Genomic DNA, 26,182 nt, shown 5'->3' with positions numbered 1-26,182 from the left:
GCAGAAAAGGGACATTATACATATATACATATTTGTATATGCATATGGAAAAGCATTGCTAGAAAATCACACAAGTAAATACAACAGTGGCTACCTCTTGATTTAGGAAATTAGGGGTTGGGGTAGGAGGGAGACTTTTATTGTATAATCCTTTGATTTGAATTGTTTACAACAATGTTTTTTTTTTTTAAGAGGAAAGTTCCTCTTTTTTTTTTTATATAACTTTATTTATTTATTTACTTTTGGCTGTGTTGGGTCTTCGTTGCTGCCCTTGGGCTTTCTCTAGTTGTGGCAAACAGGGGCTACTCTTCGTTGTGGTGTGGTGGCTTCTCTTGTTATGGAGCACAGGCTCCATGCACACAAGCTTCAGTAGTTGTGGCACGTGGGCTCAGTAGTTATGGCACGTGGGCTCAGTAGTTGTGGCTCGCGGGCTCTAGAGTGCAGGCTCAGTCATTGTGGCCACGGGCTTAGTTGCTCCATGGCATGCGGGATCTTCCCGGACCAGGGCTCGAACCCGTGTCCCATGCATTGGCAGGCGGATTCTTAACCACTGCGCCACCAGGGAAGTCCTGATGTATTATTTTTAATCATATATCGAAAATTACAAAAACAAAAAATATGATAAAAATGACAGGAGCCCTCTAAAAAGAGGGAGAAAGTCTGCTCCCTCCCCCCCATAGCCCTGTCGTATGCCAGACAATACAACATAAATCCAATGATGGTCACATAAATTCTTGCAAGGGCCTGTTACCCAGTAAGTGCTCGATAATGTTTGTTCAAATAAGGAATCCCGTAACACAGGGGTCCCCAATCCTGGGCCGCAGATCGGTACCGTTCCACGGGCTCTTAGGAACTGGGCCGCACAGCAGGAGGTGAGTGGCGGGCGAGCAAGTGAAGCTTCACCTGTCGCTCCCCATCGCTCGCATTCCCGCTGAACCATCCCCCACCCCTCACCCCCAACCATGGTTCGTGGGAAAATTGTCTTCCACGAAACCGGTCCCCGGTGCCAAAAAGTTTGGGGACCGCTGCCGTAACACTTGTGTTAATGGCCGTGGGGGGAGGGTTAGCAGGGTGCAAGGCAGCCATGGGAGGAGACAACATAGAGGCAGGAACGCTTCACAGAGGAGGGGGCATCTGATGGCAAACAGGATTTGGGGGCAGTGTGGAGGGCGTGCTAGGTGGAGCAATGGTAGGTATATAGGTAGTAAGATGACCAAGATGCTCCCGGAAGGAAGGGGGGAGGTGAAGCCACAGAGCTTCATGAGGGTCAGACCCCACAAGGCCTTGAAGCCAGGCCTAGAGCTTGGACATTTTCCTGAGGATGATGGGGAGCCACGGAAGGGACGTGGTCACATTTATGTACTAGGGAGACATCCAGGCTGCCAGCAGCTGGGAGGAGGGGGCCTTGAGGTCATCAGGATTGTTTCACTCACTCTGCTCTCCCTCTGTCCCTGCCAGGGCGACACCTCCGGTCACTTCCTGAAGGCCTTGCTGGCTGTCTGTGGAGGCGAGGACTAGGACCGCCGGCGTTGGCGGGCACCTCTGCTAAGAAGTGGTCATCCCCCGCCATGACCCAGCCTGATGCTCCAGCTTCAGAGACTAAAGAAGGGACAGGGGTGGGGGGAGGGGCCGGGGTGGGCTCTTGTCTTCAACTGGGGTTTAGGAAAAGCTCCCACTCCCACTAGCCAGTAAGGGCGCGGCACGGTCACTCCTACTCACGTCTGAGTGGCTGAAGAACCGTAGCCATTGATCCCGTCCACCTCCCTCCCCATCTTCCTCCTCCTGCCTTCCCAGCTTCCATCCCTTGTCACAGTCCCGGCCCTGGTTTGGGCTTTGTCGAAGCCAAAAACATTCTGAGCCTCTGAATGTGAAGCGAGTGATGTGTGTGCTTTGCATGGTGGGGTGTGGTGTGGTGGCAGGTGCCAGTTCTGGGGGCGGGGGGAAGGAAGAAATATCTTCGGGCCAACTGACAGTCCTCCCACCGTTTCACCGCCGCCTCTGTCCCGGTTATTGTGCTAGACCACTGAACCAGGAGTCCAAATACCTGGGTTCAAATTTGTATCCGCCACACACTTGCTTTATGACCTTGCACCAGTCTCTTTCCCTCCCTGAGTCTCTATGTTCTTGGCTACAAAATGAGAGAGTTCGACAAAAAGATCTTGGCTTTGTAACATTGACATTCTAGGATGTGCCTCCAAATCATTCCCTTTCCATTTCTTCTCTCTTTAAATAAAAAGAGACATACAGACACATAAATACATTTCCAAGAGGGATCTGTGGTTTTGACCTAGAACCTGCAGCCCAGATTGTTGCCATTAGAGCTGAGGTGTTAACCTGCCCAGGAGTGACTTTCTATCTTCCCATCCCTTCCTGGGAATCCCGAATGAGGGTCTGAGCTCAGGTCAGCCTGGGAAGGCTGGCGCAGCCGGGTCTGGGTCTTGGGTCCGCTCTCCTCCCTCTGCTACCTGGATGTTTCTCTGTGCACGCTTCATCCATGACATCCGAGCCCAGGCTTCCTCTTTTGAACTCTTCAGGGGCACCAGATGTGATCGTGATCTGGGGAGGCCAGTGGAAAGCTTCTACTTTGTGAAAATCAGTGCTCAACGGGAGGTCAGCTGCACTTTCTCCATCTCCCTTCCCCCAGCTCTGCTTCTGCCGTGGGACTCAGATCTAAAGTTATCTAGCGACCATGGCATGTGGGTGCCTACTGGCTGGAGGGCTCTGCTCCCTGGCCTGGCTGACCTGCCCTCTCCTGCAGTTCAACGTGTGCTTATTGTAGTTGCTGAGCAGGGAATGGCGTGGGGACGTTGGGAAACGTGCTGCGTCTGGTCTTTTCTTTACTTTTTTCTTCTTTTCTTATTTATTTTTTTGGCTGCATTGTGCGTGGCATGCGGGATCTTAGTTCCCCGACCAGGGATCAAACCCGTGCCCCCTGGCAGTGGAAGCACAGTCTTAACCACTAGACCGCCAGGGAAGTCCCAAGTCTGGTCTTGTGTGACCTTGGACCAGCCCCTGCCCTCACTGGGCTTCAGTGACTCCATTTGTACAGTGAGGAGTTGGACCTAACAGTCTCGAAGAGCCCTCTCTTCACCTCTGACATAATGAGTCTGAAAGTCAGGCAGTTTACCTTGTGTCTTCCCCACTTCCTTCCCTCCACCAGGCTGTGAGCCCAAACCCCATGAGGGTCAGCTGAGAGCTAGTTTGACTCTTTGCCCAACTTAATTTAACTATTAGCGAAGATAAATTAACACAGTGGTTCAGAGCTGTGGAGTCAGACCTTTGCCACTAACTGACCGTGAGCATGTTATCTCTCTGAGCCTCAGTTTCCTCGTTTGTAAGACAGGTCCCAGTCCTACCTATGGCACAGCCTTTGTGGAGTAAATGAAATGATTCGTGGAAGTTTGGGGCCGTCTGGCTCCGAGTCAGCTGCCAGCACCACCTGCCCTGAGCCAAGCCCCATTGTAGAAGCCGGGAGGTGGCTCCCAAGATGTTTCCTTGAGCTTTGTTTTCAAAAAGTCATCAGCTGTGCACCACAGAGGCATCGGAAGACAAATATGGAAGCGCCTTAAAAGTATGCACCGAGGGGGGACTTTGGTGCTCCAGTGGTTAAGACTCCGCGCTCCCAATGCAGGGGGCACGGGTTTTGATCCCTGGTCGGGAAACTAAGATCCCCTCACATCACACAGGGCAGCAAAAAAAAAAAAAAAAAAAAAAAACCTCCGGGGGAAAAATAGTCTGGGGATGGAAAGGAAAGAGTGATGGAATCTGAGGCCATGGGAAGACCTCATGAGGCTGAGGGGAACACACAAGTGGAGAAACCAGGAATTTCTAGAATTCCTGGAAAGCAGGAAGAAGGATAGCTCAAGCGGAGCACTGGCCGTGTACCAGACATGACACTAATCCCTCAACATGCAGTTTTCACTTAAGTTAACTTGAGTTTTCAGTTAAGGTATGTTGCATTCTGGGATTGGTCAGTAGTAGGAGGGAGACCCTCAGTGTTTTGAGGGGAGGTAGATGAGATTAGAAATGGGAGTTTGCATCCAATTAGAGGACCTTGTAAGTCAAGATTTTATCTCATAACCCAGGGGGAGCCTTTGGAGGTTCTTGGCCGGGGAAGGTAAGCCTCTATGAATTTAAGGAAAGCCTATGAAGGGAGGGTGGCCAGTTGGGAGGCTACTACAACAGTTGTGCTAAGTCCCAGGTACCTGCAGAGCAAACCCCGCTTTTTTCTTGGAGCTGTGGCAGAGGAAGGAGTAACCACTATTCTGAATCCAAGGCACCTGATTCATTCATCCATCCACTCACGCACCTTATGCTTACTGAATGCCTCCTATGTGCCATGCCATGTGCAAGATGCTAAAGATAGAAAAACTTAGACCGTTGTGGTCCTAATCCTTAAAAGATTATGTTCAAGTGTCCCTCCCATCCAGCCGTCTCCAAAACTGTACTAAACAACACTGGAGGTTGTTTCTGTGGCCAAAGTTCAACGGAGAGAAGTGGTGGGGACTAAATTAAAACTAAAAGGAAAGAGAAAGCAGAAGCCCAGACGGCTGCTGTCTCAAAGTGGGAGCACAGGAGGATGGTCGTGATGCTCTAGTGTGGAAGGGGCCCTCAGAAATTCTCACCTCCCTCTCAGCCAGACAGACAACTGTCACTTCACAGAGAGGAAGCAGCAGCCCTAGGGTCACATAGCCTTTCAGCGGCAGAAAGAACTGGAACCATGCAGTCCTGGCCCCGGTCCAGTGCTTCTGTCAACACCCTGCACGTCCTTCCACTTTCTTCAGTCTTCCCCTCTGAGAGGGCTTCAGCCCAGCGTCAGCTTCCCTCCAGCTCCTGACTGCTCCCCTCCTGCCCTGAGCCGTGCCTTTTCTCTCAGGGCAAACGCTTCTCGGCAGCTCTGGACTGGGCTGCGCCCACCTTGGTCTTTGGGACCAGGAGGAAATGTCTGAAGGAAGTGGCTGGCTGGGAGGAGGTTGCCCTTTTAAGCTGAGCAGAGAGCGACTATTTGGGAATCGCTGCCATCACATTTCCTGCTGTTGGAGAACATTGTGGGAACTGTTGGCTGTTTACAGCACCCTGATAACTTGCTGTGCCCGGCTTTGCTGAGAGCCGCGAGTCACCATCGCCAGAGTGATCCCACTGGAGTGATCCCTCTCTTCAGTAATCGTCTGCCGCTGTGCAGGGGTGAGCACCTCATTCTACTAACAAGGAAACCCAGGGTCCAAGTGGTGACGCAAATTGCCTGAAGACAGCACATCATGGATTGACTGAGCTGGAAATGGTCTTAGAGATCATCCAAACCAACCCTCTTATTTCCCAAGTTTGGAAATCGAGGCCCACAGAGCAGACTGTGGCCGTGCTGTGAGCGAGGGCTAGACCTGCAACTAGCACCCGGGTCTCCTGCTTCCGTCTCTGCTCTCTCGGATGACACATCCTCCTCTTCCTCCTGATGGCAGAGCTGAGAACAGGAGGGAGAAGTGTCAAGTTGCGCAGTCCAAATTTCAGAACCCAGAGCGGTAAATCACTGCTCTAACGGGCCTCCCCGCTCCCCTCAGACCTCAGGTTTCCCAGGGCAGACTTCCCCACTTCACAGCTGCAGTTAGGCGAATGGGAAATTCTAGTTCTGTCACTGAGCCTAGTTAGATCTATGGAGGGAGGGAGGCAGGCAGACCGGCCTGGATTTGAATGCCAGCCAACCACTGAGAAGGAGATAAGTTGCTTGGCCTCACTATGCCTTGATGTCCTTATCTGTAAAATGGGAACAACCAAGGTTTCTATCTCACAGGGTTGTTGTGAAGATGAACTAAGGCAATGCATGTCTATCTCTGGGGACACTGTCCAGGACACAGCAAAGACAATAAATATCAACTCTTTGTTATTAATGAATAGGCTGGATTCCATTTCAGAGCAGAGAAAGACAGAGAGGAGGAGTCTCTTTCAAGAGCCTCTGATGATTAACTGAGTCCCTACAACTGTTCTCCTTACCTTCAGAGAGCTAAGTCGGGAAAGATTATAAGAAAAATTCAACCAAACACGCAGTAGGAAGGGGTACCAAGTGCAGAGGCCACAGATTAACTACAGAGAGGCCTGAAAAATCTCCCTGGAAAGAGGGCATGTGAGAAGCACCTCAAAAGATGGGCAGAGAAGCTCTCAATAGTAAAAGATACTGAAGGAGGGAGAGAGTGGCAGGCAGGGACAACTTGAGTAAAGGTACAGAGGTGGGAATTGGAGGCGGTGGGGTATGCTCGTGGAGATCCTGGGCCCCGCACCCAGCGTGAAGACACCGTTTGGGAAGGTCACGGAGAGTCCGGGCTGGAGTGTGGCGCTTACCCTCTGGGCCCTGGCCAGCCCCTGAATGTGCTGGGGATGGGAGTAGTATGATCAGAGACATCCTTTAGAAAGCCATCTCTGGGGCCCTGCGTGGAGGAGGAGACCAGCCCAGCGGCTGGGAGACCACCGGACAGGCTTGCAGTTATTCCCCTGACGTGGAGGGATGAGGACCCGAGCCAGGGTAGGGGGAAGCAGAGATGGAGAAAAGAGAAGAAAGACACAAGAGGGAACAAGAAACCAAGGAAACTGCCTGACCTGCCGTGGGAAACAAGAGAGGGAGGCCGAGGTGAAGCCAGGTGTCATCACCTGGGAACCCAGAGGCAGCAGGAAGTGCTTTAAAGGCAGGAAGAGGCCAAGGTCCCTGGTGCGGGCCATCCCATTGCCCTCCGCTCAGCTAGGTGAGGACTGAGGAGGCCCTCAACCAGAGCCATCTGGGAACGGGCCCTTCCCCCAGGCCCAGGTGTCTAGCAGTTAACAGATTCTGTGGGATGGTCCCACCCCTTCCTCTAGCCCCACCACCTGCCTTCAGCGCTGCCAGCTGTAGCCAGAACCCCCTAGTGGCTACCCCACTGAGATGGCCATGGACCTTGACCTGGAGATAGCCATGGGTGGGGATGGGAGGGCCTGACAGGAGAGCAGGGAGGGCGGGGGATGACACAGAGATCCCAAGCCTGTGCTGGGCCAGCGATCTCCATTTCCACTTTCCCACACATCGGGTATCCACTCAAAGCCCATAAGTACTACTTACCACACACACACACACACACACACACACACACAATTCCAAGTCACCACCAGACACAGCCACAGGGACACACACTCTGTATACCCAGAATCAGAAACACACGTTCTTGACCACAGAGAGAAATATGATTAGGCCTCCACAACACGGTTGGTCACAAATAGAAAGACAGACATCGCTGCCCACAGATGCACTGCTGGCCACACAGGAAGGGCCTCACACAAGCACCCAAACTTGCTTTTCACACACACTCGCTAGGGCACGTGTGAGCTCATGCTTTTCTTGGCACACAGCCTTGCTGTTCAGCACACAACTCTAGGAACCTGTGACCTGCCTGTTCCTGTGTGTGTACTTCGTTCTGTTCTTCGAAAGGAGGAGAAACAACCAGGCTGTCTGGCGGGCAGGCTTTGGGCCTAACTACCCTGCCTTGAGCTCTGGGGAGGCAAGACCAGCTCCCTGGAGGAGGGGGCGGAAATCAGCCTTGCAATGGAGCAGAATCCCCAGGAAAGGATTCCTGGAGGAAGTGAGCCTCAAGGTGAGTGAAATGTAAAGATGCAGGAGGGAGACAGAGATTTTCCTTCAAAAGCCTCCAGCCCGTTCTCCACTTTTCTTGGAGTGTTCTAGAAGAAGCTGATGGTGAAAGGGTTAACAGCGCCAGCTGCCACCCCCCAACCTCCTACCCTTGAACCTGGGAAAACTTGAGGACTCGGATTTGCCCACAGGAAGTCAGGGTCACTACATCCCTGATGCCTTTTCGCTGTTTCCAGAATAAAACTCCCCAGGTGAGTGAGATGGAAACCTAAAACGAAACTGCCAGACTTCTCAGACTTGGGCCCCATTACTGTCACCTTAGTCAGCAGCTGCAGCACCAGACCCATCATCATCATGGCCTCTCCCCTCGGGGTCAGAATGTGCTGTGCTTTCTCATGGGCAAATGTACCTTCCCCTTACTGGGTCTCAGGCTCCCAACCTTCCTACTTAGGAGGATGTTTCAGGAACAAAATGAGATTAAGCACACAAAGACCCTAGCACAATGCCTGGTACCTGGGAAGTTCAGGCCCTATTACCTGCCTTCCCAATTCCCTGCCTCTCCCAGGGTCCCCTCTCTCCCCTGCCTCGCTCCCATCCTGGGGTCCAGGTTAATTGGAGTGCAATATTTGCATAGACATGAGACCTCACCCCGGGGAAATTCCCCCTGGTGACCAGGCTTCCTTTCTGAGGTCAGGCCGCATCATCAGACACTGCTCCTTCCTCTCCAGCTCCCCCCAGTCTCCCGCTGGCTTTCGTCCCTGTCATCTGGCCAGTGTAGATCCAGGCTCACAGATTTAGTCCCATTCTTTGATCCTGGGTGCTGTCCAAGAGGGTGTGAGGGTAGAGGGTGGGCTGGGAATCTGGAACAAAAGCAGAAGTGATACGTGCTTGAGGGACAGAGTAAAGGGCAGCAGGCAGGAGGTGTTCTGGAAGCCTGGATTGTAAAGCTAACTCGACCTTGGGCACATGCCTCCCCCTCCCTGGGCCTTAGGTTCTCCTTCCATCTGGCCAGGGGGTTGGCCTGGATAATCTCAAAGCTTTGTTCCAGAGCTGATATGCTAAGAAACAACTTCCTTCAGCAGCGCAGTCTTGCAACATTTGTCCTTGGATCTTCTTCCTTTGACTCTTGCTACATACCGCCTGCCCTGTTTCTGTTTCCTTGGAAAGAACAATTTTGCAAAATGCATCCCTGAATTCCATTTTTCAGGTGTTGACAGAATTATATGTACCTCCTCTCCTTGTAGTGACTTGGTTTGAGTTTTAATTTTTCCTTTCACATCCACCATGTATGATGTCCTGTGACCCACAGAAGAGGGATAGAGCTCTCCAGATGCTAAGATCTGTTCTCCTCCTGGTCTCTGACCCTGGTGCTGAGAAGCTACCTTCCCTGGTACAAAAAAAGGAAACAGTGAGGTCCTGCGACCACCTGCATCAGAACCAACTGTTAGAAAAGACCTTTGAGAGCAGTGGTCACAACTTTGAATCACCTGGGGAGTTTTTATTTATTTATTTATTTTTAAATTTAATTAATTTATTTTATTTTTATTTATTTTTGGCTGCATCGGGTCTTCGCTGCTGTGCGCGGGCTTTCTCTAGTTGTGGCGAGCGGGGGCTACTCTTCGTTGCAGCACGCGGTCTTATTGCGGTGGCTTCTCTTGCTGCAGAGCACGGACTCCAGGCGCGCGGGCTTCAGTAGTTGTGGCACGTGGGCTCAGTAGTTGTGGTTCACGAGCTCTAGAGCGCAGGCTCGGTAGCTGTGGTGCACGGGCATAGTTGCTCCACGGCATGTGGGATCTTCCTGAACCAGGGCTGAAACCCACGTCCCAAACCCATGTCCCCTGCATTGGCAAGCAGATTATTAACCACTGCGCCACGAGGGAAGCCCTGGGGAGCTTTTTAAATACCAATCCCAGGCCACACCCCCCTGAGATTCTGCTGTAATTACTCTGGGGTGGGGCCTGGGCATCTGTATTTTTACAAGGCTCCCCAGGTGATTCTCATGTGCTGCCTGGATTGAGAACCACTGATCTAAGGCCCCCACCCAAGACCAAATGGATCAGATGATTCTGACGGACACTAAAGTTGACAAACCCCTCACCTATGATATTCTTTATGAAATCATCCTAATGGGCACACCTCTACGCACACAGCTATTCCCTGGTTATAGATGGGCAAAGAGAATTGACCGCTTTTCACAAATGAGGAAGGTGAGAGACAGAGAGAGGAAATTTCCACTGAGGTCACATAGTGAGTCAGCAACAGCAATGGGCCTAGCACCTAGTGGATGCTTGTGGACTCAAAGCATTTTTGCAAAAGTCACAGATTTGATGTTTGGGTGACCCAGAGAAGTGCTAGCATACTTGGTACTGCCCGCTAGTTCATGACGGTGAGTTCTTGGCTGCCTGTATCTGAGCAGGTAATTCTCACTTTGGAGTTGGAAGACCCAGCTTAGGGAGCTTGGGCTTCTCAAACTGCCAAGTACTAAGACCACCCCTGAAAGGTTATTTAAAGTGCCATCTCTAGGGCCCTATCCCCGAGAGAGTCTGATACCTCAGGTCTATGGTGGGCTCCAGAAATCTGCCCAGAGTCCTGGTCTAGGTTCAAATAGCACTGGGGGAGCTTTCAACAGAATTGATGAATCAGGAAGCCCACAGAGTCAAATCCATTCATTCGCTAAATAAATATTGATTGACTATTATGAGACGGGCTCAATGCTATTCCCACAACATCAGCAACGAGACCAGAGACGTCAGGGTGGGAGAGGAAATTAAGGGTGGGGTTGGGCGGCGGGGTGTCTGGATAATTAAGTAGCAAAGGAGTGGGCCTGTGAGAGCTTCCCCCTGTATATCCAAATCTCACCCATCTTTTGAAGTTCAGCAAAGATCTCATCTCCCCCAGGTAAGCTCTGGAGACATTAATTACCTGAGTTTGAACTCCAGCTATGCCACTTAGTAGCTGTTGGCTTAAACCACTATAAGCCTCAGTTTCCTCATTTGTAAACCTGCAGTACCAATCTCATAGGGTTCTGATGAACCCTATGCATAAAAGAACACATTGAAGAGCACTTAGTACCATGCCTGGTACATGTTAATCTTAAGTATCAGATATTACTGTTATTATTTCCTGACCATCTTGGCCTGCTCTGATTTCTCCTTCCTTTGAACTTTTAGACTTCCTTACAGTGTCAGAAGGGAAGGTCGCTTAGTGATCATCTAGTCTGATTCCTTCATGTTATGGAAGGCGAAGCTGAGGACCAGAGAGGGGAAGGAACTTGCCCAGGGCCACACAGCGGAGCCAGGACTCAAACTCAAGTCTTCTGATACGCAGTCCAAGGGCCTCTTCTTCCTTGATGTCTATCCCTTGGCCTGAACAGGGTAGGCAATTTCAGGAAATCCATGGCCGGAAGAAGGAAGAAGGGGAAGAGAAGGTGGGAGAAGCTGATTGTTCTCAGCATTTGAGCAGGGAAAGCCCAGAGCTAATCTTCCCACTGGGTGCGCAAACCAAGTGTTCTAACTGGAGATTGCAGCTCATGTGGGTCCAGCTACTTGAGCCTCCTTAGCCCTTTAAGGTCCCTCCACCATTTAGGACTCCAGGAGCAGGAACCAGTCTAAGCTGAGTTTTGTGAATTCACAGAGGATCTATGATGATTGTGGCCTCTGGAGAGAAACTACTGTGTATAGGGGAAATATCACAATCCCGGAACATCAGGGCTGAATTACACATTATACTAATGAGGAATCTGAAACTCCGTTTCCTCTAGGAAGGGACATTCCTCAATTTCACAGAAGGCTCTGGCTGACTCAGGGGGCTTCACAAAGGGAGCCAGGAGCAAGATCTCTCTCCCTGATGCTGATTCCTGCCATCATCGCAAATGCCAGTTTCTGAGCTGTTGGGGACATGAGTAAGGGAGGCCTTGCAATTTGGCATCAGAGGACAGAGATGGGAGCATCTGACAATGTGGGTGTGAGAAGGTATATTTTTACTCCCCGCAGAGAAAAGAGTTTACATGCAGGGAAGCGTATCACCCTTTGCGCCTGGTCTAGCTCAGGGACTGGTGTCATTAGTCCTGTAGGACTCTCTGCGTGGTTTGGTATGGTAGCTGCTTGCCTCATGTGGCTACTGAAACATTTAAAAAGCAGCCTGTGCAACCGGGGGACTGAGTGTGGTGTGGGAAAGAGCACTGGACTAGGAGTCAGGAAGTCCCTCGATTAACTCACTTGGAAAGTCACTTCCCCTGTCTGTTCTTTACTTCCACATCTGTAAAGTGAGACTGTTGGGCCAGGAGGTGTCTCTAGCATTCCCCAGGCAATCCCAATCTGAAGGGCACAGAAACAGTTGAGGATCAGAGTCAGTGGGCTCTCCCACTCCATCACCCCCTGTCCCCCTACCTCCCAATGCCCTGCCCAGGACTGATGTGGCCTCTTGATATCTGGTCCTGGGTATTTCTCCAGACCCACCTCTGTTACTTCCCCTTTGTTTGCTTCAAACTCCATGGTCCACTCAGAGTGAACAATTTTCAGTTCCCTGAATGTACTCTCTCTTCTCTTTGCATATTCTATTCCCTTTGCTGAGAACACCCTTCCTTATGCTCTTGCTTGGCTACTTTCGGGTCTCAGCCAAGGTGTCCCTTCCTTTAGGAAGACTTCCCAGTTCCCAAATCCTGACCAGACGCTCCCTTGTCCTGGCTCCTATAGCTCCTTGTATTCCTCCTGTCAGAATACAACTCTACCACACTTGACTGTAGTTACCTATTGATTTGCCTGCAGCCCCCAGAGCAATGCTATCCAATAGAACTTTCTGTGGTGATGGAAATATTCTATACATGTGCAGTCTAAGGTGGTAGCCACTCTTGAGCACTTGCAATGTGGCTAGTGCTACTGGGGAACTGAATTATTAATTTTATTAATTTCAACTAATTTATATTTAAATAGCCATGTACTGCTAATGGCTACTGTACTGGACAGCGCAGCCCAGAGCCTGTGAGCTCTGAGTGGGCAGAAAGTGGGTCTGACTTGTCCATTCCTAGGTCTTCAGTGGTCTATAATGTTGTGCAAGAATGACGAAACTCCAGAACCGGGAATGATGGAGAAAGGCCAGCTCATCCAGATGGTCCCCATCCATCTCCTCCTTAGGCATCTTTTCAGCAGATAATGAACTGAGACCTTACGTTTGTAAAGTAATCAATAGTTTACAAAGAATGTCTGTAAACTATCATTTTATTTTAATTACCATCGCAGGAGGCGGGCAAAGCAGGACTCATTATCCCCATTTTACAGCAGGGGATCACTGAGGCTCAGGATGGGGAAGTGAGCCTCAGGAGTTAGTGCAGAGCTGGGCTGCTCATTGGTGGGTAGGTCTCTAAGGCCCCACTCAACATCCCAATGAGATCCGGCACAGAGGGAAGGAGTGGGCTTTTTCCTACCCTGTGGAGAAGAAACTAAGTGGAAACAGATGGGAGAGGAACGGGGAGGGGGGATGGGCAAGAGGATGTGCGCTGGGCGGCTGGTGATTTCGGCCAGGACCCTGGGTGCTGGAATCCCCCCACCTTAGGCAAAGGAAGAGATCGAGGTCCTCGGGAGAACCCCACGCTGGGGCAGGGTGGGCCGGCCGGGTTGCCTCTGCCCCTGGGCCAGTTCTCAGTCCAGCCACAGAATCATCAGGCTTCCGGGCGGGCTCTTACCCAGAGCCCCCTCCCTGCCCTGGAATTCACAGCAAGTGACAGCCCGTCTGGGAAGTGACAGGTGGGGAACTGACAAAGAAGGGCCCCGTGCTCTGCCAGGGGGCGGGATGGGCCTCAGTCGAGTCTGCGGGGCTGCCTGCGTCTCTGTCGTGGGGAATTCCCCTCCTGCCTAAAAGTCAGCCTGGCCCAGCTCTCCTTCCTGCAGAAGCGCGGTGAGCGGAGGAGCCTTCTCGGGTGGCAGCCCCGCTGCACAGACCCCGTCCTCCCCTGCCCTTCCCCAGGTGAGTGACCTGGCGCGGGGGCCGTGAGCCAGGACAGGGCAAGGGCTCACCGCACAAGACTGCCGGGGCCACCAGACCCTCCTGGCTGAGCCACGAGCCACCTGGCCCCCCTCCGCTTTCCTGCCAGCTGGGATCTGTGGCTGCCCCGGCCCAGCTCCCTCTCCCCTCAAGGGCCTGGGCTCTGGGCCTCTACCTCCTCGCCTGGCCTCGCTCTCCTCTTGCGTCTCTCCCTCCATTTCTTATTTCCTCTTCCTGCCCTCCTCTTCTTGCTCTGCCTTCTCAGCCAGTCTTTTTCTCTCTAGTCGCTGCCAGTTTTTCCAAAGGGAAGGAAAAGAGAGGTCTGTTTTTGTCTTATCCTTCTCCCAAGAAGAGGGGGTGGGTAGGTTTGCAAGTGTGAAGGCAGGTGTGTGTGTGTGCATGTGTGAGAACGTGTGTCTACGTTTGTGAGCGTGTGTCACATCTCCCGAGGTGCCTGTGTGTACGACTGTGTGAGCAAAAGCGTGTGAGCATGTCTATGTGTGTGTGTGTGTCCGTGGGCGTCTGTGTCTGGGTCATTACATGATTATGCGCCTGTGAGTTTTTGAGGGTATGTGTTTGGGCATGTGTTGGGCACTTCAGTGGTCTAAAGCTAGATAGGAAGAGACCAGGTGGGAGTCTGGCCCTGCCTCCCTTGGGAACATGGTGGAAGGCTGGGGCCCTCCTTAACACCGGGGAGAAAGGACGTCTGGAGGACTCTCCCACCTGCTCTCCTCCAGGGTCAGCTGGACCTTTCTGTGGTTGAGCCTTTAACACAGAGAGAGCCCGAGGCACTAGGAGTGGGTGATGGGCTGGCAGACAGTGGTGATGCGGCCTCCTCTTTGATCACAGTCAGTCCAGATTTTCCAAAGCTGGTCAGAGGCCCAGCCCAGGGAAGTCCCTGGCTAGGAGGGGCAAGGAGTGGAGGCCAAGTTGCTGTCACAGTGGCTTCTGGGCTGGAGAAGAATGGAGGGAGAAGTGGGAGGGGCCCTGGAAGAGGGTGCATGGGAGAGGACTTGGGGTGAGGCTGAACAGCACTGTCAGGGCTTCCCAGGATTAGGAAATGCTCTGGTTCCCATGGGTCTGCCTCCTTCAGGGGCTGGGCTGAGCCTGGCTGACCTCTTCCCACTTCCAGGAGGATGACAAGGGGCAAACTTGGATCCAAACCCAGATCCACTTGACATTCTGAGCTGGAGACAGGAAGGCCAGAGGGAGAGGAGCTGGCCTGGGGCTCCTAGGAACTGTGGGAGGGGCCTGGCTAGGCCACGTCTGCTACAGGCGGGAATTTCCCCCACTGTCACTTTGCCCTTTCCTCTCCTCCAGCGGTGCCCTAGAAAGCCTAGAGTAAGAGGCAAGCCCAGGGACGCAGCGGAAACAGTTGGGATGAAAAAAGAGGAAAACAGGAAAGACCCTGGAGAAAAAGGAGAAATGCCTTCTAGGCCTGGTGTTTCCGAGAACACTTTGTGAAGTCTAGGGCAAGTTCCTCCACAGCTCTGGGCCCTGAGGTCCTCACTGGAAAGAGTAGATGAATGATCCCTGCCCACCCTATAGGGCTGATCATAAGTATCATTATTGCCTCTCACTGATGCCAGGTTCTGTGACATTTCATTCTTTCTACCCTGTGCATTGGGCACTGTTTTAGCCTACTTGTTATTGATGAGGAATCTGTAGGAGAGTCATCGCGAGGTGTAAGTGGCAGGACTGTGATCTAAGCCAGGGTCTATCAGACTCCAGAGTCCACCTCCTAACCCTTGCATGACATGCCTCTTGGAAGTGGGGCAAACTGTTCATATGAAATGGTTTAATTCACCTTAAAGTGCTGAATGAATGTGAAAAGTTATGGATTTTTTTTTTAATTATTTGCATTTATTTATTTATTTTTGGCTATGTTGGGTCTTCGTTGCTTCCCGCGGGCTTTCTCTAGTTGCAGCGAGTGGGGCTACTCCTCGTTGTGGTGCGCGGGCTTCTCATTGTGGTGGCTTCTCTTGTTGCAGAGCATGGGCTCTAGGTGCGCAGGCTTCAGTAGTTGTGGCGTGGGCTCAGTAGTTGTGGCTCACGGGCTCAGTTGCTCCGCGGTATGTGGGGTCTTCCTGGACCAGGGATCGAACCCGTGTCCCCTGCATTGGCAGGCAGATTCTTAACCTCTGCGCCACCAGGGAAGCCCAAAAGTTATGGATGTCTTAGCGCCGTTGTATCCATCCTCTCATGCAGTTATTTGGGATGTAGATAGAACTAAAAATGCTTTCTGGGGCTTAGGGTGGGAAGCAGAGACCATAAACTCTGCTCATTTATTTACTCTTTACCCCCAAATACGATTACCTAATACAATTTCAGCCAACACCATGTGCTTGACATGCATTTCTCATTTATCACTGAAATCTCCCTCTCATATACACACACACACCCAACACCAAAAAGCACCTAGAATCCATCGTAGGATTTTCCATTCCTGAGATTGCCTCCGGCTATGGAGATGTGGGACTGGATCTAAGGAAGGGACCCAGACCCAGGACCGCTCCTTTCTTAGTTCATTAGCTGCTCATCACCCCTAGCGAAGGCCCAGACTCACTAATTCACCTATCAGAGTGAGGCACATGTTCATTTGTCTTAGAAGCTCTGTTTCCCATGACTGAGGTGTGTGGAAATAGCATTGCTCCGGGAGCAGGAGACTTAAGTGCTATCCCAAACTTGCTGTAAGACTTGTGACAAGTCCCTGGCCCTCCCTGGCCCTCAGTGGCTTCATCCCTATAAGAAAAAGGCTGGGTTTGATCCTTTCTAAGGACTCTTTAAGGACTGGCATTTTGAGTTCTGTGCCTTGCTAGCTGGCAAGACTCCATAGCATAATGCTCAAGAGCGTGAACGGTTTAAGAGCCGGGATCTTCATGTTCCAGTGATCTGTTGCTGCTGAAGACCTTGTGGAAGTCACCTAACGCCTCAGAGCCCCAGTTTCATCTGTGAAGTGGGGGTGATAATGGTTCTGACCTCAGAGGCTGGTTGGGAGATATGTGAAAGTGCAGACCTAGCACACAGCAAATATGCCATAAATATTACCTTCTAATGTTTTTAATATGCAGCTTTCACTCCTTTTTAGGCCCTTGATTTAGAGCTCAGTCACTTATAGGTTGAGGGTTTTTTGGTATGTTTTTCATATCCCTCAAATGTGGATTTAGGTGTTAACTTTGGAGCAGGCTTGGTGGAGGTGGTGGAAGGGGGCGGGGGAGTGGTAGAAAGGAGACTGGGAAACCGCCTGCCTTAAAACAAAACAAAACGAAACAACGAAACAACGCACAGGCCTTTTGATTCTCCTGCCAGGTGGGGCTTTGCACGGGTGCTTGTCCTCACTCTGGAAGAGCAAGAGGTTCCCAGCTGACTGAGTCACTCAGATCTCAGTGTCAGGCCCAGCTTCCCAGCTTGGAAATTTCCTTCCAGGGCTGCGGGGAGAAGGGGGTGCCAGGCTAGGGGGCCCATCTCCTACCCTGCCTAACCCCCAGTGTCTAGGGTCCCAGAGAGTTTGTGGATGGTGGGACGGAGCCTGGGGAGGTTGCATTCCTGGGTTTAACAGTGAAGTTCTACTCAATGCATGCAATCCACATCTACAAACCACTATCTTTTCTTGAATGCCTACTGTGTGCCAAGCTTTGGGCTTTACTTGCATTATCTCATTTATCCTCATGATCACCTAAGGGGTAGGTAATCATTATCTCCATTTTTCAGAGAGGAACAGAGACTTAACCCAGGAAGGCAGTGGTTGAGTGGTTAGAACCCCATTAGTTAGGTCCATAGCCTACGTTCATCATGAGTGTTGAGTTTCTGTAAGAAAGTAAGAAAAATCAGGACACTGTAAAGACAACATGATGCAGTGGAAAGAGCACATGTGACCGGGAGCCAACCCTGGTTTCATCACTCCATGTGCGTGGCCTTAAGTAAGTTATTTACTACATTGAGGACTCAGTTTACCAATCTGCCAAATAGGGGATTGTGATCAACGGTCCCATGGCCCCTAACATGGAATGTTTAGAACTCAAACAGACTGAAATGGATGGAAGAGGTGGATGTGGTCATGACTTCGAAGAGATGCATCTTCTCACACATTGCAATTGTTAAGAAAAATTATCCAAAAGGAAGGAATCAGGCAAAAAGGTGACTGTGTGACCTTTTTGTGCCATACTAGAGCATTGTCCAACAAGCCCACCTCTAGGAGTCACCTGGCACTTTGGGGAATGAAACCATTTGCCTAATTCTCTGAGGTCAGACATTTACAAAAACAGCTGAAATAGTTTGGAAACAAAATGCAAACAGTTGGAGACTCTTCATTTTTTAAAGTAAATTTCAGTGTTCATGAGAAGGACTTTGGTTGGGATTAGGAAGAGTGCATTCCAGGAAAAGGCAAACTGGGAATTACAGACAAGAGCAGGAAGAAAACCGGACAGGGCAGGGGCGGCGCACAAATGGGTGAGGTGATGCCTGAGAGCTGCGGTATGAACCAGTCCAAGATCGTACGTAATCTCCCGGTGATTGGTGACACTCAGTGGTGCTCTGTTTGGTGTTCGCATCCCTCTCCCCCTCCCCCTCTTCAAAATATGTGTACTTATTTTCATAATTAAAATGAACTAGAATTAATATCGTTTTTAGACTTTGATAACCCCTTTGAAGTAACTAAAAGCATCCCAGGATGTCACAAATCCTGAAAGGAGAGTTCTTGGATTAGGCATATAGTTGGGTAGGTTGTGTGTGTGTGTGTGTGTGTCTGTGTGTGTGTGTGTGTTTTCACACAGAGTCACAGTTAATTTACAGAGCTCTCCTGTAAAATGAGGGCCTGTATGAAATAATTCCCCAAATCCTTTCTGAGGATGAGGGCCTGTCAATGACTAAGTTTTCAATAGTCCCGGTGAAACGAATCTTTTGGAATAAGTTTTTCATAAAGCTATATTAACCCAATTTAAAGAGCTGTCCTATATTCCAAGGTTAGGACTTCCCACTTTTTGAAATTAAAATTTACCCTCTTTTAAATAAAATGGTGGGCTTAAGAAAACAAGTGTTCCCAACCTTAAACCAAGTTACTGCTCCTTCCTGGTCTGGGAAATCTCACAGCCTGTTTGCATGATCTGGCCCACATATAGGTAGACAGTGTAGAAAGTGGGCTACGGATTTGCTCACTTGGGTTTCAATCCTGGTTCAGCCACTTACTGAGGTCATCTAACCTCCATGCGCCTTGTACATTAATTTATTTATGGTAAAAAAAAAAGGGGGGGGGGATAAAAACCATCTCACTAGGGTGACTGACTGAATTGAATAAATAAAGCATGCAAAGTGCTTACCAAGTTTGGGGCAGTAAGTATGCAAAAAATGTCAGCTGTGACAATAAGCTTCTTTAAAGGTACTTTCACCTCAGAATTTCTGTGAGCTCTGTAAGAAGTCCGGGGAAGCCCTGGACCGAACTCTAGCTCTGGCTCAGCTACAAATGTTTACATGCCTTTTGGCAAGTCCCCTCCCCGGGCTCCGGCCCCTGTGCCCCTCGGCGCAAGGAAAGGGTGGGTGGTCTCTTCGGCTCGTCTCTACTCTGAAATTCCGGCTTTCAGGGTGGCCCCAGCCTCATTCCGGCGCCCGTAGTTTTCGCAGCAGGGAGGGCCGCGAGGGACTGCCCAGACCTGCAGAGGCTGCAGCCCGAGGCAAAGGCTACCCAGGGACCGGCCTGCTCCGGCGGCGGCTGTTTACCTCTCTGCGTCCCACCCCGGTGGCTGCGGACCCGCCCAGATGGCGCAGCGTGATTGGGCGAGCGGCCTGTCAATCGCTGGGGACTTTCCCAGGGGGTGGGGCGGCCCGGCCCCCAGCACTTCCTAGTCCCCGGCCCTGTCTCCTTGCCCCGACCCGGGATCCTGTGCAGTGCTGCGGGGCCAGAGTCTGGCCCAGGCCTCTACCGCGTCCCTGGACTCGGGCTGGACGCGGAGAGCGGGGCGCGGTCTCCCAGGATCCCCACCCTCAGGTAAGCCGGCCGGGCGGAGCGGGGATGGAAAGGAAGGGAGTCTGGGGCTGGGCCGGTCCCAGCCTCGGTAGTCCACCGGGCGTGGCTGGGGGGAGGTCAGGCCCGCACTGGTGGCCTGGGCTTCTTGGCTCCTGGGCTCCGGCGCCCGAGGTCCCCGGGCGCAGGGCACCTCCAGGGGCGGCCGGGTCCGGCCCAGTGGGGAATCCCTGACCTGCGCGGAGGGGGGTGGGCGCGCGTGCGCACTGAGTGGGCAAGCGTGTCTGGGAACTGCAGGCGGGCTGTGTGCTGGGTGTGCGGACCCGCGGGTTGGAGGGTGTGTGTGCGGGCGTGGGTCTGTTTATAGTGTGGGAGACCACTTTTGGAAGCCGTGTGCACACGTATTGAAGAGGAAAATAACTCTTATTGGGCGCTTTCCAAGTGCTGAACTAAGCTCTTTACATGTATTAAACTCGTTTGTCACTTCCATCCTCAAAACGAGTATGATTATTATTATCCGCATTTCACCGGTTAGGAAACCGAGGCACTTGGAGATTGGGGTCATACAGTTAGAGAGTTGCAAAGTCAGGATTTGAACTCTGGCGTTTGACTCCAGACTCTGTGCTATACTGTTTCTGTTGAACATATTTTGCCCACTGTCGGAGACAACATTTGGGTGCATTTGCAGGGTAGCTGTAGTGAATTTGGGGGAGCGATTTGGGGTGTGGAGTTTCTACATATGCGTGGGTATTCCGCTGTAGAACATTTGTCTGCAAGAGTGTGTGAAGTTGTGTGTACATGAAAGTGATTGTATTATATATTCATTAATTGTATGGGAATTTTGTGGGTGGGAATTTTGTGCAACTGAGTGAGACTTCGTGTTTTGGTTGGAGGGGGGGACTTTTGTGGATGATGCAGAAGAATCAGCAACGTTTATCCCCACCCCCTTGCAGAATGACAGTGCAGAGAAATCTGTGGATTCCTAATGCATCATTTTTATTTCACAGCATTGTCAAAATAGAATTTAATCAGCTCTTACTCATTTTCCAAACAATGCGGTAGGGTAGAGGGGAATTCAGCACCTGATGAGAGATTCGGAAAGAGGACTCTCAATTTTTTTTTCATTCCTGACAATGGATATTGCATTAGGAGGCTGGAATATTTATCAGCACAAACTCATAGCAATCCTATGATGTATTAATATCACTATTTTACAGCAGAGAGAACTGAGGCAGTGAAAAACCAATAATGGTAATAATAACAGCTTCCATTTATCAGCACTTTCTGTGTGCCAGGCACAGTGCTTTATGTTTAGTATCTCATTTACTCTTTTCAGCAACCCTAAGAGAGAGTCACTAGTAGTAGCCTCAATTTTGAGGTGAGGAAACTGAACCCCCAAAAGGTTAAGACTTGCCCAAGACTAGTAAGCCTTGAACCCTGGGCCTTGTCTCCTTTCCACTATCCTGGCTGTGTCCTGGGAAAATAATGTGATCAGGGCCTGGCACTTCACTGAAGCACTTGATCATGTCCTTCTGGAGGCTGCAGCCATGAGTGTCTTGTGTTCTACATACTTATGTGACCCTGTTTTCTCTCATCCATGTGTGTCCGTGGGTATGGCATGGCACTCATGCTGAGGGTTGCTGCCTGCCCCTATTCCCACCCCAGGGCCTTTGGGGCCCCAGGAAGCCGTGGGGTCTGACTCATACGCTAACCCCCAGTGCTGCCTGTGCCTTGGGCCCTGGATGTTCTGGGTTGGGTTGGCCGACCTGATTTGAACACCTCAGAATTGTAGGAGGTCGGCTGTCTGCCCCCCTCTCTGGGTACTACTGGGTAATATTTTATTCTTGCACTCACTGTGATTTAACCACAGCAACCTGCTTTTTTTCCCCTTGGACAGGCCAAGTTTATTCTTGCCTTGAGGCCTTTGTATGTACTGTTCCTTCTGCCTGGAACACCTTTCCCCAGCTCTTTTCATGGCTGGTTCTTCCTTATCTGTCAAGTCTCAGCTCAAATGTCACCTCCTCAGAGGGGCCTTCCCTGACCTTTCTATGCAAAGTAACCCCTTTTTTCACTTTCTGTCATATTACTATTATATGTATTTTTTAATACATTCATCATGCCCTGAAATGATCTTGCTTATTTGCAATTGAGAAAGTATGTGTGTAGATACTGTATGTGTCAGGCATACAGTAATTTTTACTGCTTGCTTGTTTGTTGTCTTCCTCTTTTCCTAGAATAGAAGGGAGAGAGCAGGGACCTCTTTAGTCTTCACGTGTGCGTTCCTGATACTAGATAAAGAGTGTCTGGGGTAAGGCTTTGCTGGGTTTGTTCAGCAGATGAGTAGAATAGAAGCAACTAGAATAATGGTGCATTTCACAGATGAGAAAACTGAGTCCTAGAGATGGGAAGGCTCTTGTCCCAGAGAGGTAGTGGCAGAGTCAGGGTGAGAGCCAGAACTTGCTTCCCAAGGCATTTTTCTTTTCTTCTGATAGTCAGCAAACATTTCCTGACAGCCCTCCGGCCTGGTGCTGTGTGGAGTGGCATGGTACTCAGGTGAATAAGGTACTGGCTCTGCCCTCCAGGAACTCGTAGTGGACTGGGCAGAAATGTGCCATGAGCGCTAGCTGGAAGGCATAGTGTGCCAGCAAGTGCCCGGCAGTAAGTCTGACTGGGGTGTGGAGCAATTTGGGGGTGCCAGATGGTCAGGGGGCTTCTGGAAGGAGGCGACTTCAAGGCCGGGCCCAGGCAAGATGCTGAGGTGCAGAGCGGGGCCTGGGCCCCTTCTGCAACTTAGGGTAAGAGGATTTGGGCTAAGGCTCTGCTGCACTGGGGGAGCTGACCAGCTGGGCTAGGAAAAACCCTATGGTCTTGACTACCAGGCAGAGAAGAGTCAGTTTTTCCCCATCAGCAGCACTGGGACGTGATCAGAGCATTGGCAAACCCAAGCGTGCATGAGAATCCCCTGGGTGGCTTGTTAAACAGATTGCAGGGCTGCGCCCCCAAGGGTGTCTGATCCAGCTGGTGGCAGTGATGCTGACGCTGCCGGCCCAGCTGCTCTCTGAGAACCTGTGGTGTAGTGTGCCTGATTTAGAGTTCAGCACACCTGGGTGGGTGCTGTGTCTGCTTCCTCTTCTATAAGATTACGTGACATAAGTGCTACTTCCAGGGTGGTGTGAATTAATGAGACAGTGTGTGTCAAGCACTCAGCACAGGGCTGGCGTGGGGTAAGTGATCCATCACTGCTGGCTGCCGAACATCATTAAATCTTATTAATGATGCTGATCATGAGGCTGTTGAAGGGATTTCAGTGGGAGATGATGCAGATGGTCCGATTTTTCATGCTTCGGGATAACTTGCCTTTAATCCTCTGCCACCTCTGGACCATGCTGTGTCCTCTCTGGATGGGTCATCCTTTGTTTTGTCTCAGACGTCTTTCCATCCCTGTTTGGAATAGTGGCAGTAGACGTGTGGGAGGGCCGCAGAGGACATCTGGCCCGAATTTCCTCAACAGCACCCAGCACCCCAGCAGGTGATCAGCCAGCCTCTGCTTGACCACCCCCAGTGCAGCGTCAGGAGTGAACTGCCTTGTAGGCGGCCCCTTCTAGTGTTGTTACAGGTGGCTCCCCGTTGTGGGCCCACCTCCTTTCTCGTCCCTCTTTTTTCCCTCACTGCTCACCTGACCACTTGGAGGGAGGGAAGCGGGACGAGAGAGAGAGGGCAGTAGGAGGTGTGGTGAAAAGAGCATGCACCTGGCCACCAGAAGACTGGGTTTGCTTCCCCTCTGTGTCACTGCCGTCCCTGCAGCCTTGGGCAGGTCCTCCTCCCTTTGCTGGCTTTGGTGTCCCAGCTGCAAAATGAAGGGATTGCAGTGGCAGGCATCTTAGGGCGTCCTCTTCCAGAAAACTGTAGCCCAGTGACTGGGCCGCCCTCCCTGGCTCCAGTAGTTGCCGAGTTCTTCCCACGGGGCCAGGCCTTTCTGTGCCCACCCTCCCGGCTTCTTGCTGCTGCCCCCCATGCCGCCTGCCCCTCCTCTTCCTGTTCCTCTTTGGAGAGTGTCTGGAGCCCCCTGGAGAGTGGCCAGAAGGAAGGCACAGGGAAGCAGGGAGAAGCGCCCCTCGTCCTGTGGGGAGCAAGGCTCCCTGGGCCGCAGAGACAGACCTGGGCGGCCGCCACGGCCTGGCCTGGCCGCTTGCAGGAGGAAGTCCTTGATGTTTTTCCCCGTGACCGGCCCGGGACAGTCGCTCTTCCGATAGGAACAGATGACTGGGCTGAGGAGCTCTGGGCTGAGGGGCGGCTGGCTCTTTGTCTGGGGGCTGTCCCCGGGCGGGGCTGAACTCTCCTCTCCCCAAGGAGCCCACCCCGAGGCTGTTGCCTGTGTCCTTGAGCACCTGTGGGGCGGAGAGACCCGGTGGCCCAGGCAGATGTGTGAGTGTGTGTGTGTGTCGGGGGGGAGGGGGCTGGGGGCTGGGGTGTCGTGTCACCAGGGAGTCATCTACTCAGAGACCAGAGCTGGTGCTTTTAGGGCAGGCGTGGGGGTGTCCCATGAGTCAGGGGCCCTTGGTTTGGTCTCCACCCGCAGTGGAGGACGCCTGTACTGCTCTCACGCTCTCAGCTGGCCAGCACACCCTGGTCTCGTGCCTTCCTCATGGCCAGCTTCATCTCAGTGGTCTGAGGGACCCCAGTTCCTGCCACACCCCCACTGCTGCCTCTGAGGTGCTGCCAGCCCCCACCCCCAACCTCTGGGAAGAGGAATGGGGGTCTGAGGACGGCAGCCCTGACTTCTAGAAAACACGAAGGAATCTTTCAGACACCGAGGGTAACATGCAGACACTTGGGCATCCACCCATCCAGCTTAAGAAAGAACGTATTTTCTGTTCATGTGAAATTTCTCCCCGATCATCTCCTTCCCCACCCCTCCAGAAGCAAACAAGTGTTCTGAATTTAGAGCTTATTCTCTTGTATTTCTCTACAGTTTTATTATAAACGTATACATCTGTAAACCATATTTAGTATTGTTTTGTTTGTTTTCAAATGTTATTTAGATGCCATCATACTGCCTGTGTTCTGCAACTTGCTTGTTTCGCTTAGTGTTATATCTGTGAGATTCATCCCTGTTTGTGTCTCTAGCTCTGGCCTAGTTGTTTTGCACAGCTGTATAGTATTAGCATTCCCTGGTGTGAAATGGCTTCGATGTCTTTATTCATTTTCTTCTTCATTAGGTTGTTTCCAGCCTTTGCTATTAAAATAGGACATCTCCGGCTTTTATCTGGGTGGTCTTGCCCCCAGAAGCTCTCTTCCTAAGCACTGTGGCTCCTGTTGGGATAGTCTACAGAGTGTTCTCTGGTTCCCAGTGGGTCCTCACAGCATTTCCATAGGGAGAAGAAACCAGGAAAGTGAGGACTGCTCAGGCTCACTTGGTGAGGGAGCAGAACCAGGAGTTGAACCCATTAAACCCTCTTTTCACCATATTTGGTACGAGGGGAACTCTCAAAAGTTGTCATCTTCCCCCTTGGAGGAGGGAGTTACGGGGCTGGAGAAAGCCTTTGTTGGATAAACCGGCTTTGGGCATTTTGGGGTCAGGTAGACAGGAGGACAGTCGAGTCTCCCTTCCCTTTTGTCCCAAGGTTGGGCCTAGTGCCCTTTGTCCCTGTGGCTGATAGTGGATGTGCTCCTCCTAGGTTAAGAGAGTCACAGCTGCTGGGAGGGAAGCCGGGCTTCTAGGCGCGGAGTATTTGCACCTGTGGATCCCAGGAGCTGTGAGGAGGCGAAAGAAAGCGGGCTGGGGTTGCTTGGGCTGCCTTCTCGGCCCTTCTTAGGGGGCTGTTGGCAGTGGGGAGTACAGGCTGGGGACTGATGATCAGGTGGGGCTGTTCTCCTTTGTCCCTTGGGAACCGTGCCACCTTGAGCCCAGCTCTGCACCTGTCTTGACTCGGCTTCCCCTCCAGCAAAACAGGTATAAGGCCCCGTGTGAGGGCCCACAGGCAATGGGCGGGAAGCTTCACCCTTGTTTCCAGCACCAAAGTCTGGTGCTTTTCTTCCCGCCTTTGTCACCTCAAGCCCAGCCCTGACCTTCCTGAAGCCAGATCCTTTCTGGCGGGTTCCAGGTTGAAACTCTCCTTTACAGTTGCCAAGTCTCCATCTACCGAAGTCCTTGACGAGAAAACTTGTCCCTGGACTTTTCCTCCTTATTTATGATTCTGTCCCTATAGCCTGTCTGTCCACGTGAAGCAGATTCATAATAAGGAGGCTCTCATCCCTGCCTGCAGCCCTCCAGCCTCATTTGGTGCCAGAACAATAGCCCTTTCCTATTGTTCTGGCCCTGTCAAACCACTTAAATTAAAAACAAACAAACAAAAATTTAAACTCTCCCTTTAAAAGTGTTACAAAATAACATGTATTCATTAGAGAAAACACTCCAAAAACTCAAGCAATACTAAAGGTATAACGTAAAAAATGAAAGTTGTGTTCTTTTCTCCTTCTCTCCTGCCTGTATTTTAAAATTAATTTTAAAAATAGAACAGGACTAGATTCCGTTGTAAAGAGTTAAAAAACTGTAGGTAAAATAAAAGTTTCTTTTGATTCCAGTCCCCTAGCCCAAGTCCTTCTCTAGATGTGTCTACTAGCAGCAGTTTGGTGTGGATCTT

At 51.3% G+C, this 26,182-nt stretch overlaps 2 protein-coding genes across 9 annotated transcripts in view; both read left to right on the top strand.

The window, feature by feature from the left end:
- Window positions 1–2,256, top strand: part of ANXA6 (annexin A6) — a 55,155-nt gene extending 52,899 nt beyond the window's left edge. For both annotated transcript variants that reach the window (XM_061189887.1, XM_061189886.1), the window contains one exon: window positions 1,459–2,256. In XM_061189887.1, coding sequence (XP_061045870.1) covers window positions 1,459–1,518 — 60 coding nt within the window. In that variant the 3' untranslated portion in view covers window positions 1,519–2,256. The remainder of the gene's footprint in view (window positions 1–1,458) is intronic.
- A 17,141-nt stretch (window positions 2,257–19,397) lies between these two features.
- Window positions 19,398–26,182, top strand: part of TNIP1 (TNFAIP3 interacting protein 1) — a 45,571-nt gene continuing 38,786 nt past the window's right edge. For all 7 annotated transcript variants that reach the window (XM_061189882.1, XM_061189880.1, XM_061189878.1 and 4 more), the window contains exon 1: window positions 19,398–19,562. The gene's annotated coding sequence lies outside the window, so the exon portion shown is untranslated. The remainder of the gene's footprint in view (window positions 19,563–26,182) is intronic.

The sequence above is a fragment of the Eubalaena glacialis genome, chromosome 4, assembly GCF_028564815.1.
Source record: "Eubalaena glacialis isolate mEubGla1 chromosome 4, mEubGla1.1.hap2.+ XY, whole genome shotgun sequence".
Taxonomy (NCBI): Eukaryota; Metazoa; Chordata; class Mammalia; order Artiodactyla; family Balaenidae; genus Eubalaena; species Eubalaena glacialis.
This window is presented reverse-complemented; position numbering and strand designations above follow the sequence as displayed.